The 14,444-nt window shown below is 24.8% G+C and overlaps 1 protein-coding gene across 1 annotated transcript in view; it reads left to right on the top strand.

The window, feature by feature from the left end:
* LOC136982911 (sodium-dependent neutral amino acid transporter B(0)AT3) overlaps positions 1–14,223 on the top strand; it is a 37,013-nt gene extending 22,790 nt beyond the window's left edge. Inside the window, exons 5-12 of the mRNA XM_067279474.1 lie at positions 3,068–3,229; positions 3,315–3,425; positions 4,894–5,095; positions 6,620–6,807; positions 6,901–7,102; positions 12,623–12,782; positions 12,857–13,019; positions 13,110–14,223. Of these exons, the coding sequence (XP_067135575.1) occupies positions 3,068–3,229; positions 3,315–3,425; positions 4,894–5,095; positions 6,620–6,807; positions 6,901–7,102; positions 12,623–12,782; positions 12,857–13,019; positions 13,110–13,364 (1,443 nt within the window). The 3' untranslated portion in view covers positions 13,365–14,223. The remainder of the gene's footprint in view (positions 1–3,067; positions 3,230–3,314; positions 3,426–4,893; positions 5,096–6,619; positions 6,808–6,900; positions 7,103–12,622; positions 12,783–12,856; positions 13,020–13,109) is intronic.
* The last annotated feature ends 221 nt before the right edge of the window (positions 14,224–14,444 follow it).

Raw genomic sequence — 14,444 nt, 5'->3', positions numbered from 1 at the left:
ACCATTAATATAAAATTAGTTAAAAGTTTTGAAGAAAACATTACAAATCTGTACTTATAACACAATTTCATTTCCATTTCAGAACAATTAAAGTCAAAATTGCGAAAGTTTGATTTATCTTGCTGAACCATGAATGCCCTACATAAATATGTATTAAATAATCTTCTCTCCCAAGTCATAGTTGTATCTGAAACCACAGAACTTCCCTTTGTATACATTGACGATGATTTATCTCTAAATCTGTCTGTAGATTAAGTTTACTCAGCAAACATACCCTATATATTGCAGGCTTAAACAACTAATTTAACTTCGTTGTGAAATACTGACCAAGAGAATACAATTTAAAAATAGCAACAACTAAATAAATATTCCTTTATAAATTTGTTTTTTTTTTCAATAATACAGCGTATCCATTTTTTAAAAATTTTATATATATGATGCTTAATTTATTATTTTTAAGTATTTGACCTATTTTTTTCATTATAAATTTCTATTTTGATGTTTGACAATCGTCTCAATTTCCGAATTAAAATAAAGTTAAGAGTAATTGTACTTTTGTGTGCCAAATTTTTAAATACATCTTTGATATTTATCGTTGAAAATGATTCAAAAATCAAATTTTCGTGCCAAAAAAAACTTTCTTTGGTATTTCATTTAACTAGTTCCGTAGAAAAGGTGACCTTTTCTATTGAGTTTTATAATTAATCTTTTGTATCTTGCATTTTATAATTATAAACTGCGGTGATTTAAATCTAATAAAAGAACTTTAGAATAAAAATATTTTCCAGATTAAATTACACTTTTGAAATCTAATTTTGCAGTTTAATATTCAGGAATTGATAATATTTATTAATAGGTTAAAATATATGATAAAGATTTTACTTTTTAAAAACTTAATATACAATTTAAATATTTTAAATGAATATATTATAAAGTACAATAACATTATACTCGGTTCAAAGAATAAATCGCTATCAATGAATAGGTGATTGAATGCTATGAATGAATGTATAACAGAAAAACTATAACTAAGTCTAACGAATTCTTTGAATAATTTATTCAAATTAATTTTAAAATTCTTAAAATTTATCACGTGAAAAATTTTATTAAAGGTCTTTCAAGTATTAAGTAATAAATATTATCGATGTTTTTTTCCAGGTCTTACTCGAAATGATTCCAAATTTAATAGCATTTATAAGTAATTGAAATATTGATTGATGGGGGAATGTATATATATATATATTATATTATATATAGCATAGATATACCATGAAATATTCGATGAAAGATTGAAGGTAAAGGAAATTGAAGGCTATTGGAGAGTTTAACCTTAGATCGATAAAGCAGAAGATAGCTCCGCCACATCTACAGAAACAAACCAATAGGAACAAAGGAAGTGTTGAATATTAATACATCCTACACATTAAACCTTTACGTATACGAATTCAAAGGAATATCAAAACACCGAATTATTTAATTAAGTTATTTTAATTTCAAATTATGTAATATTCTGATAACGTTATTCTGAGTTATTGAAAATAATAATGGAAATGTTATTATGCCTGTATGCTGCATATTTTGCTATATATTTGTATAAGATAAATATAGACATAAAAATCGAAAGTTTATAAATCTTGAATATTTTTCAAAAATACAATTTTAATGTGAGAAGGAAACTCTATAAATAGCGCAAGGGACTTCTTTTTTTCATATTCCTGATGATCGAATTTCTTCCTCCATTTCTAGTGTTAAATCACATAAATTCGACGGATTTATAGTGAATTTTAAATTAATTTTTAATAGAAAAATAATAATAGATTAATAATATTTATTTATATAGTTCTTACCATAAACTTTATTATATATTATTACGTAGACTAAACATAAATAATACATACGTAAAAGTAAATTATTGATTTTTCTTCCATGAAAAATGTGATAATTTAGTAAAAAAAAACCGCATGAAATTTAAGCGCATAATCATTAAAACTGATTTTTTTAAAACAGTCTTTTAAAATAATTAAAAATCTTTTCAAAATACCAAACTTTAAAATTCATTAAACATCGCATTATTGCAGTTTGATTACGTTACGAAAAGTCATTATAGAAAATAAACTTCGGTTGTTTTTTAAGGTTAAACTTTTACATTTAAATTAATGGCGTGGAGGGCAGTTAAGATTTGGTAGATTTATTTGTAAACGATGCTCAAATTATTATAATGAGAATGCATTGGAAGATGACTTTATAACGTCGTGTGGAAAAAGATTCTCCAGATTTGTCAGAACGATAAAGAATGACGGAAACGGGTCGATGATGATGTGGAAGATTAATGTGCCTAACATCCACTCTACACTACTGCCAGGCAGATAAATGATCAGCAGACCGTAGCCTATCAACGTGTTCGCTAATGGAAAGCAATGGGCATGCGTGCTAACCTGCCTTTCAATGACTGCCATTAGCATTATCTGAAGCACTGTAATAAAAAATATGTATATATAAAAATAAATATCGATTTAAATGAAGTTAACGTAACCTTATAAGAAGCAAACACCATCAAGAAAATTTATGAAAACAACATTCGCGCTGCGAATCTGTTGTGGTTATCCGTAAACACCCAACGAAGGACTTCAATGAAATCCTGTAATTTCGTTAACGTTCTCAATTCTAATTTAAATGAAACAATAGAAATGTATTTAGCAATCGCAGTCTAAATGAAACTTTTACGCTTTACAAATTGTTTAAAATATTCGTTAGAAAATATAATTGAAAACTTTATTCGTTCTATTTACATTATAATTAAGTTTTATATTATAATCAAATTTCCTGTGCCTCGAAAGTTGATCAACTCCATTTATTGCTTAATTATTGCATTTTGTAACGACAATCAACGCTTATATTTATAGAAATTGTCTAATTGTTTTGGTGTATTATCTAAATAAATATTCTTGAACGTGCTGGTACTATAAACGAATATTTTATTTTATAATATATTTTCGGGGTTTTATACTTATTTTTCGGTAAATTGGACACTTAAATGTATTTCTTTCTTTCTTTCTTTCTTTATTAGAAAAGCAGCATTACACAATATTTCTGGTACAGACAAACGTTAGACGTCAGTCAAGATATCAATCACCCTGATAAGTTCAATTGGAAAATTGCATTGTGTTTATTAGTGTCGTGGATTTTATGTTACTTATGTATGATCAAAGGTATTGCTTCTTCAGGGAAGGTAATTATTAACTTTTTTTTGTAATTTAAATATGAAGATAAGAGCTTAGATCTTGATTTTTCATTCTATTTTTCTTTCAATTTAGGTGGTTTATGTCACAGCAACTTTCCCCTACCTCGTATTAATAATTTTCTTTTTTCGTGGGATCACGTTGGAAGGGATGAAAGATGGAATCATTCATCTTTTTACTCCAAACGTAAGATTATTCTATAACAAAATATTGTATAATAATAATAAAAATTTTATTGTAATTTTTTTTGTAAGATTCTTCTCGTAATTGTTTGTAGCTATAAAATAAATGCTGTGTTAATGATAGTATAAAAAGGTGATAAACGTTGATTGACTAAACGTATGGCTTTTCATTAAATTTACGTCGTTTAAAGGTAGAAATGGAATGTAATAATATTAAATCGTTAAATTAGAAGCTAAATTAAAAAAAAAATTTTACCAGTTCGTTATTTATAAATAGAATAAGTAAAGAAAAAAAATCAAAATTAATTATTTATTTTATATTTATTTAGCGAATTAGCATAGAAAATAACGTTGAAAAAATAAGGCTTTATTAAGTATATTTAAAATAAAGACATTGTTTTATTTTCTTTTAAAATTTTACGTAATTATTAATATTATTATTTTTTATTTTTTATTTCGATATTTAAAAAAAAAATATAGCTCGTTGCATTACTTCTTTATTCAGTTAAAAGCCATCAATTCACATTCTTTAAACGATTAACTTATACAAAAGAAAAGCAATTTTGATATAATGTACGAAAAGAATTTTCGCGATATTCGAAAGTTTGTATTTTGCGATAAACAGGATTAATTATATTTATTCGTATAATTCTGTTTATTTTAAAGAATATCCGATAAAAATAGTTAATTTATAATTTATTTTTTTTCTGAAAGCATTAACTGTATTATAGTTAGTTTAATTAATACAATATTAACAGTTAGAGATAATAAAATTAATATTATTAATAAAATAAATTTATTTTTCAATTTTAAAATGATCAATCAGCTTTTTCATTATTGCATATTAAAATATAATGACTTTTTATATGTAATAACAAGAATGATATTATTATGAAAATGCTTAATATTATAGTAAATTTGTTCCTTTTAAACAGGAAAAAAATAGGATAATGACATCCTTATTTTAATAAACAATCCTTTTTTCTTTTATTTATTTATTTATTTTGAAAGACGGCGAAAAGGAGAAAGAAATAATCGTATATACAGTATAACGTTAGAAGTCGGATTTTTATTCTATAACGATTGTCTCAATGCCCTTTATCTCACAGAACATAAAAATTTTAAATATGTTTTAATTTATTAAAATCTAATGAAAAGATTCTAAACTGTGAGATTGACAAGAGAATCAAAATTTAAATGAAATATTTATTAAAACAACTAAACAAGAATTTATCTTCTATTTTCCTCTCTATAAATTATAATAATTCATGTTACAAGATAAAAAAATGGTTACATTAAAGTAATAATTTAGTTAATATGAGAACAGCCAATTAGATAAATTAATATTACAAATATAATACAAGCTATTAAAGTAATTTATTTATCAAATTTCAAATTTTATTTTATTTTTTCCAATGAAAGAACATTAAAAATCGTCCGATTTCTTGATAAATATACTTTTTATTTACAAGTGGTCCAAACTACAAGATCCGGTTGTATGGTTGGAAGCAGGAACTCAGATATTTTTTTCTCTCGGTCTCGCTTTTGGTGGACTGATAGCATTTTCTTCCTATAATCCTGTACACAATAACTGCTTGAGGGATGCTATATTGGTTTCTCTTACTAACTGTGGAACATCTATGTTCGCTGGTATTGTTGTATTCTCAGTTTTAGGTAAGCCTCTATTATAAATAACTTTTAAACTCTTTTAATTAGATTATTTTTATATTAAATTTAATGTATTAAATTACATAAACATAAACTAAAAACTTATAATCAATTATTACTTTAGAAGTAATTTAATGCATCCAGTTTAATATGAGCATTTAATTCGAGTGACTTACGTTGACACGAATCTAAATATAATGTTTTTAATTTTGTTGGAATCGCTTCTACTCTTAATGTTTCATTACAAAAGCATTGCACTTGATTAAATTAAATTTGATTAAATTAAGATCAATAAATGTTAATACACGAACCGAGCTTTAATTATTTAGATTATAATTTCATTAATTTTTCTTGTTTATTAATGAATAAGACAAGAATGTGGCAAATCTCATAAAGATTTTCTTGACATCTCCAAGCTCATAATCTATAATTTAAATTTATTTTATTAATAATATTATTCAATTTTAAAATGATCAATCAGCTTTTTCATTATTGCATATTAAAATATAATGACCTTTTATATGTAATAACAAGAATGATATTATCATGAAAATGCTTAATGTAATTAAAATTCCGATTTTTATAAATATAAATGAATTATATTAATAAAGCTCTTTTTATATTAGATACATAAATATCTGCTTAGTTAAACTTTTTCATCTTTGGAGATTTTAATTATTAGCTATTTTCTTATTGTCCTTTATAGAATTTAAAGTAATTGAATACTAGTATACCCGTATATCGTCATTTTAAACGCTTTCTATAATTCTAGATAGGGAAATATCCTCTCGTAATTCAACCTTTCATGTGGCCATTATCCTCTCCTCTTATCTATGCCAAATTACATTTACAATTGAAGAGACGAGTGGATGAAAGTTCTATATCACATTCTTTGAAATATTGCATTTTCTATTAGATGAAGATTCTGTAAGATAATGTCTGTTACCACACAGAATCTTCATGTGTAACACAATTGTCTTAAGAAAAAATTAATATTATGAAGTGAGATATTAATGCAATATTGAAATTAAATGTTTTAAAATTGTTTTAAATATCTTATAGTGATGATGCTAATTATGATAATAATATTAATAGCCTAAATTATGTCGTAAATAATAATCAACTTAATGGATATGATTCTAGATTATAATCAGTTAATTCATATTTATGCTAAAGTTAACTATCACAATTAAGCTGGAGATAAATTTTAATGAGTTATAATGTATAATAAATTAAATTTTTTGTATATTTTTTAATATTTTTTATGATAAATTGATCTATAATCATATATTGATTGCCGATAAAGTTATTCATTAATTAACTGATTAATTAATTATATACTTTTTTGAATTTTTTAATTATAAATTCCTTCTTTTTCTGATGATATTTATAAATAAGTAAATATTATGATTAATATTAATTCTACAAAATGTTTTATTATAAAAACTATGATGTCGAGCTTACATTTTAAGAAATAAATTTCAAATTTGATCGAATTTATAAACAAACTTAATAAAAATTCTCTTATAGGATTTAAAGCTCATATGACTCATAAAAAATGTATAGAAGAAAGAGATGATATATTTTCATCATTTTATAACGGAACACAGTTTATTCCTTCTACAATTCCACCTTATATTGTGGATAAAATATTGAATAAATCTGAAAATATGCCATATGATTTTCCGGATTGTAATTTACAGACTGAATTAGAAAAAGTAAGAATTCATTAAAATTATACCAGTTGTAACTATTATTTTTATTTAATTATTGCTAATATATATATATTTTTTAAAAATTAATAATTATAGAGTGCCTCTGGTACAGGATTAGCTTTTATAGCATTCACAGAAGCCATCATACAATTTCCTGGTGCACCATTCTGGTCAGTTTTATTTTTTCTTATGCTGTTTACTTTGGGGATCGATTCTCAATTTGGTACGCTCGAAGGCGTCATAACCTCTATTGTTGACTTGAAATTATTTCCAAATTTGCGGAAAGAATTTTTAACAGGTTGGTTTATAAAATTAATCCGGAATAAGATTTACAATAAAAAAGTTATTTATTATTTAACAATAAATATTTTATTAATAATCTTAATATAGACGACTTATCGATTTCTTTGATATGTTTTGTAAATTATAATTATAACTTTTATCGGGCTGCAATTTTAAAAATATTGTAGACCTATAAATTTCTACTGTTGTCCGTCTGTCTGTCAATCCTTCCTTAATCTCGAGAACGGCTTCAGATGAAAACCGAGACCAGATATGGAAAGCTTAACAGGAACAGGAAGTTCAAGTAACTGTATACGTAACTTCCGATATAGACCGGAAGTTACGTGATTTCTATCCAAATATTTTCCCAGGAACGGAGTTACATAGATCACCCGCATGATTCTCTTGTTAATATTTAAAAATTAATTAATAATATTATTATTTTTAGAATATAACATCTTAATTTTTTGATAAACTTATTAATGTCTTGTAAACTATTATAATTTAATTTATTGTTTTATATTACTATATGTACAGTACACTACGTATAATAAGCAACAGCTTTATATTTAATAATTTATAATAATAAAGTAATAATAATCTTAATAATGAATAATAAAGATGAAGTCTACTCCTGTGTAAATACGTAAACAGCTAAATACATTTGTTATTTATATAAATATACTAGATATACATTTATCTCCATTTATTTTATTATCGGTGTATGGTAATAGATGAGGTAGGTAAATATGATAATGTTTATTTTATTCGGATCTTTTAATATAAACGTATCTTGTATTGTATAGTGAAAACTTATAGTTATTATTAAGGGATAGAGACTAATCAAGGATGTAGGATGAGTAAAGGGATGAGAAAGAGAATAAAAAAGAAGAGAGATTGTCTCGGTAGCATATTGTGTAGATAGGGTAGATCAGAAAGTATAAAAATACGAAATTTGTTGAGAAATTTATTAATTAATTCTTGAGAAATGTTACGTAGTAGTAGTAGTAGTAGTAGTAGTACTAGTAGTAGTAGTAGTAGTAGTAGTACTAGTAGTAGTAGTAGTAGTAGTAGTAGTAGTAGTAATAGTAATTACATGAAGTAAGAATTAAACATTAAAATATTCGAATTTATATATTTTTGAATAATTTAGTTTTAATCTAAGCAGATTAAAACTAAACAGAATTTATATGAGTTTTCTCGATGTAAATTGACAATTAATTATACAGTTAAACTAAAACTAGCAGGAAAACTTTATTTATTTTATATCTTCATGTCTTTGAATTTGTTCTAAATAGAATTATAGAAGTGATTACATAAAAGTTTATCATTATTTTATTTTTAGATTAACAATATATAGTACATCATGTCTTTGTAAAATGGTGAAAAATAATTAATTTAACAAAAATTTTGTTCGAATAATTTTGGTTTAAGTGACATTTTAAGGATATTATAGTTTGAAAACTAGATTTAGTTTATTGTGAAAAAATAAGTTCAATGGACAAATTTCTTACGTTTAAATTTGTCAAGTAAAACTGATTTTTCCATTAGAAAGTCATTTTTCGTCATTTATTTACAGCAAAAACAAAAAAGAAAACTTTTTTAAGAATAGAAAGTACTTGAAGTTACAGATCTAAAAATATAACACTTATAGATCATTTACTGTCTACTTGAGTCAAAATAGAAGTGTATATTACCTCACAGATAGTGCTATTAATAGTCGTTTTCTTACGTCAGAAATGCTAAAACTATTTATTATGCATTAGTTTTATTGATAATATTCTGTACGTGAAACTAAAATAATATGATATTGTATTGTAAAACAGATTTCGTTTAACAATAGTTGCAACAAATAAGGCGGCTATAGAAGACAACAGTAACTAACTGAAAAATAATAGTGCTTATAAGCCTGTACAAAGTATCTTTCCTAGCACGAACTAAAGGATCTGCATGGAAGTATCAGGTTATCGCCATGAAAACAAACGTCTAATAAATAATTCTTCTCATTTTAATTCATTTTTTTTCTTATACCAATCGAATAAATATAGCATCTCTTTAAGTCTAAAAGATATTTATCTTTAATTTTTAAGTTAGTTTTACAACAAAATTTTATTAGATTTTATAATATCAGACGAAAAATACTGCAATAATTAATTTCGATTTATCAGATTTATTGTTTTCCATTAAAATAACAATAACAAATAATTTATTTTTCCATGTATACAAAATAAAATACCTATCCGTTCTCTGTACACATCCCAGTCTGCACCAAACTTCCACTTACTCTGTAAGCCCTGCGAAAATATGGGCTACAATAAAATACACTCCTCCCCTGAATTTATCCCCATGACATGACACTTCTTGATAAAGATAACAACGGTAGGTAGGCTAAAATAACCAAACTTTTAATAAGGTTTTTTTATTTTAATGTTTGTCCTTGTTAATTATTGCACAGTATGTCTGCTAGTCCTTATATATTTATTAAATTAAAATATATCAAAGAATACGCTTAAGTGCTTCTAAATTTCAATCAGGAATTTGTTTGAGTACTTTTTAGTAATATAATGTATTTACTTTAGTATGGAACATTTTAAATTATGTATAGGACTGAATAGAGAGTACGAATTTTTCTTTTCTGACTTTATGAGAATGCATATAGTGTAATATATTTAATGCGGAGTTCATACATTAATAAGTAATATTTTGAAAGAAAAAATTTTAAAAATTAAATCCAAGAAGATTTGTTTATTTAAAGAGTCGCTTGAGACGAGTTTTAAACTTTGTGAAGAGGAAGAGAAAACTGAGTGAAGAGGAAACTGCACTTATTAATTTAATGTATATTCTAATAAAATGTACTGTACTTTAAATTAATATGTGCAGTGTGGACTATAAAGTGTGTAATATTTCTCATCTTTTTTAATATTATTCTCTTTATTTCTTTTGTAATCTTTTGATAAGAACGAGTTTAATTTAGGAATTCTAGCAAGAGCTGTTTTATACTAACTTTCTTCTTCTTATTATTATTATTTTGTAGTAAAATTAGATTTTTAAAAGAGTAAATCTTTAACAAAGTTTTAAAAAAGTAACTGAATGCATGAAATTAAGAGTTTCTGATGAAAATAATTATAACTTAATATATGATAATTACATCAATCATCTCTTCTGGATCCACCCTTGAATTTTAAAGCATGGAAATAATAATGAAGCGGAAGTTGTTTGAAATCCAGATAATAAGAATTTAGCGAGAAAGATATTTAAAAAATATTGTTAAAAACAGATTATTATTATTATTATTATTATTCACTGAAAATTAAAGTATGCCAATTCAATTGGATTTTACCTACAAAAATATGGAATAAACATCGAGATGACAGCTTTTACAATTAATATAAATATGAAAATATTTGCAGTTAATTGAAATATTAAACTTAATAGAAAACTAAGGTTTTATCGATTTTTATTAATATTTAATTATAATACTAGTTATTATAAAAAAGCTTCACTTTCTTTGATTATTATATTCTTTCCTCTTATATCAATATAGCTAACAATTCGGCTATTGATGAGGACCACAATCAAAAAGATGATCACTTTAAAGGTCTTTGCTGTTTTAATTAACTCCAAATATACTGTACAGTACCTCTGACCCCTCTTCAGGTGTGATTGTGGTGTGATAAGTCCTCATTAATAGCCAAATTGGTAGCTATATTGACAGAAGAGAAAAAACTAATACTATTTGATTCATTTGGAACTTATTGTTAAATTGATTCTTTGTAAAAAGTAATTTGTATATAATTCTTATTGTAAGTTTCCTATTCAACACAATATAAACTTTCTGTTATACAACGAGCAATTATTTATTGTGACATCGTCACAATGCCGGCTGCAATTTTTAATCATATTTTTAATTTATTTAATTTAAAATATATGCTCTCCACTTCAAATTATTAGGAGTATCTTGCCCCTGTACATCATACTTTTCCTTTAACAATACAGTCGTGCCGGTCATCTACTAACTGCTTTCAGGAGAAAAATTTTATAAGTGAAAATGCTCTTTTGAAATCTTAGAACATACACCATTAATTTATAATAGAAGCTTTATATTGTGTTGAATAGGAAAATTATAATAGGAATTATATCGAAAGATAATGTATATAAATTACTTTAAATGCCTTAATTATTAAGGCATTTATGGTATTGAAAAACCATAAAGTCATAATTGGTTTAAGAAAATTAACGTAAATTTTCATACCTAACTAAAGCATTTATGAATTTTTATATGCATAATTCACAAGATTTAAGAAATTGCCTATTTAAACAGTTGATATTTTACCATTTAAACCTTTCAGTTTTACATTATAATGTAATATTCTAATTCTTGCAAAATTAATTAAATGAGATAATTTCAAAGACTTTTGTTAGAAAAATGAACAAGAAAATTAATATCTTTATTCATATTTAAAGCTGTTTAAATTAATGTAAACTATGGTGAATTGTGTTTAATTAAAGCGATTTCTGTAATTTAAAAACACCTGCAAATTGTCGTCTTTATTATATTTGTTTCACCTTTTAATGATATTAATTTTAATTTTAGTAATTCATGGGTTAATGTAATGAAAGTTATTAAGCAGAATAAGTGTATTTTAAACAAATAAAAGAATAATACATTATTTAAAATAGAAAAATTTTCTATAATCAAATTGTGACAGATGTATATTGTATTAATAATTGTAATATATTATAACGTAAAAAATTGCAAAATTTTCGTATAATTTTTGGTTTAAGTAAGATTTGAATATATTTTTATTTTCAAAACATACATTTAAAAATGCTGTAGCAAAGTTAAACTTAATACTTTAAATGCAACGTTACAAGCTTAACTTACTTCATCTAATCATGTTGCATTTTCTAATTTTTAAGTTTTCATCGTTGGTTTAATACGAAAACAGAAATAATATAATTAAAAATTTAATAACACAACTAAAAATTCATTTATCATACAGATCTGTTAATTTATCCTCTGAGGTAAGCCTTCCATATCAAATGACATTGCCCTTTCATTAGATCAAAGTAAATAAAACAAAATAAAGATCGAGTCAGCATTAGGGCCTTTCAGAAAGTAAGAGGTCAGGCCTGTCTAAAAGGTCATTTACTTTTTTAAGGCCTCTTTTATATTGGTTGAATAAAAATTTTTTAAATTAGTATAAGAGCTTTAAGGTTAGTTTATCCTTGCTATCAGCATCTCAATGTCCTGTACAGTATTGTACAGTATATTAATCTACAAACCAATAAAATAAAACCTTTTATTCTAAAATAATAAATGTTTATTTTACAGAAATATGAATTATATATATTTTTTTAATTTATTTAATAAAGCAACTTTGATTGTTTATTGTCGCTAGTAAAATAAATTATTGTAGAAATTAACATAAATATCTTTAAGTACCTAAAGATTTTTTCGATATTTCACATAATATATTTTAAAAAAGCATCTAAATATATAAATAATTTGCAATTAAATTATAATATTTTTCAGGTGGAATTTGTTTATTGTGTTTTTTCCTGTCCCTTATATTTGCACACGGAGCTGGAAATTATGTTTTTACACTCTTCGATAATTTCAGCGGCAATTTTCCTCTTTTAATTGTGGCATTATTTGAATGCATAGCGATAGCATACGTCTACGGATTGAAAAGGTAAAAAATGGTTTAAAAAATTTCAGAAATTAAGTATTTAAATAATTTTATTAATTGAATTATTCTGCGTTTAGATTTAGTGACGATATAGAACTGATGACTGGTAACAGACCAAGTTATTATTGGTTATTTTGTTGGCGGTATTTGGCACCGATTACCATGATTACTATACTGATTGCTAGTTTTTCAAAAATTGCAACTGGTGATATCACTTATGAAGCATGGGATAAGGAAACGGTAATATACTACACCTCTACATTACTTCTTTAAGTTCATATCATTAAGACATTTGTAAATATTTGAATTTTTTTTCTTTTTAATCTTCAGGCAACAACAGTTACTAAAGAATGGCCAACTTGGGCAAACATTATGATTGCAATTTTGATATTAATGGCTGCCATTTGGATACCTTTGGTGGCATTATTACAAGTATTTGGCATTCGTTTGCTACCAGATGAAGAACCAGCGTGGTTCCCAGCAGAGGATCTTCGTGATTTTTATGGAGTTATCCCTCATAAAGTTACAGATTTAGAAAAGTGCCTGTTTTGTATTAAAGAGACAGAACCGGAAGATGATGTCTGATCCCACTTCTGATCGAAATCATCAATATGCAGGCAGTTTTAGATATTATCTCACTGTTATCAATGTATATTAGGAGATCAAGATTGAGAAAAAGTACATCCATAATGGAGGAGTGTTTTATTTCTTGGTTTTTGTTTGGATTAATTTCATAATTGAAATTATTTTGAAGGGTGAAATGAATTTAATGTGATAAAAGATGAACATTTAAATAATATATATATATATACATATACATATATATATCAATCATTTTAATTGTAAATATGTACAGCAATGTTAATATTGTTGATTAGATATTTTATTTATAAACATACGTTGTAAAATAACTTTTTTATTTAAAAGAAAATATATGCCAGCCTGTTGGGAACTGATTCATGCTAATCTCAATCAAAGGTTGTTATATAGAATGTTAAAAGAATCATTTTTCACAGAAAAATACCTCATGTTATGTTTTAAAAAATCATATAACTTGTTGAAAAAAAATGTCTTAAAAAATATATGTTCCTTTGAATAACGAGAAATATGATTTTGACTGCATTCACGACGTTTCCAATGTTTAGAATGGAAGTAAATATTTAGAATTGTTTTTAGAGTAAGTAAAGATTTAAGAGAGATTTATTTTTAACTATGGCATTCAAAATAGATTTTGATGATGCGGGTTATGCCAGGGGTTTTCATCGTTTTACGAGAGGACCAAACTATAAATGAATCAAACTTAATTATTGAAGAAAATATTGAAAATGTAAAATGAACGATTCTGTAATAATAATAATAATAATAATAATAATCTTCATTTATATTTATAAAACGATTTTAGACATATCATTGAAATCACGTGGATAAAATAGATGATGAATGCTTGAAAGGCCTTAGAGATATTTGCCTTTTGTTTTAGGAAATTAAACTGTAACAATCATTATGAAAAATGTGAAAGAAAGATAACAGAAACTCTTTTTTTAATCAAAATTCCATTTATCTAAGATGAGACTTAAAAGAGACTATTTCAAAGAAAACCGGCCAACCCGATATTACATTTGTAAAATTAAATTATTAAGAATTTCTATTTTTGATGAGAATTTT

The sequence above is a fragment of the Centruroides vittatus genome, unplaced genomic scaffold (genome assembly GCF_030686945.1).
Source record: "Centruroides vittatus isolate TY-2023 unplaced genomic scaffold, ASM3068694v2 contig_874, whole genome shotgun sequence".
Taxonomy (NCBI): domain Eukaryota; kingdom Metazoa; phylum Arthropoda; class Arachnida; order Scorpiones; family Buthidae; genus Centruroides; species Centruroides vittatus.
Note: the sequence above shows the minus strand (reverse complement) of the source record. Positions and strands in the feature narration are given on the sequence as shown.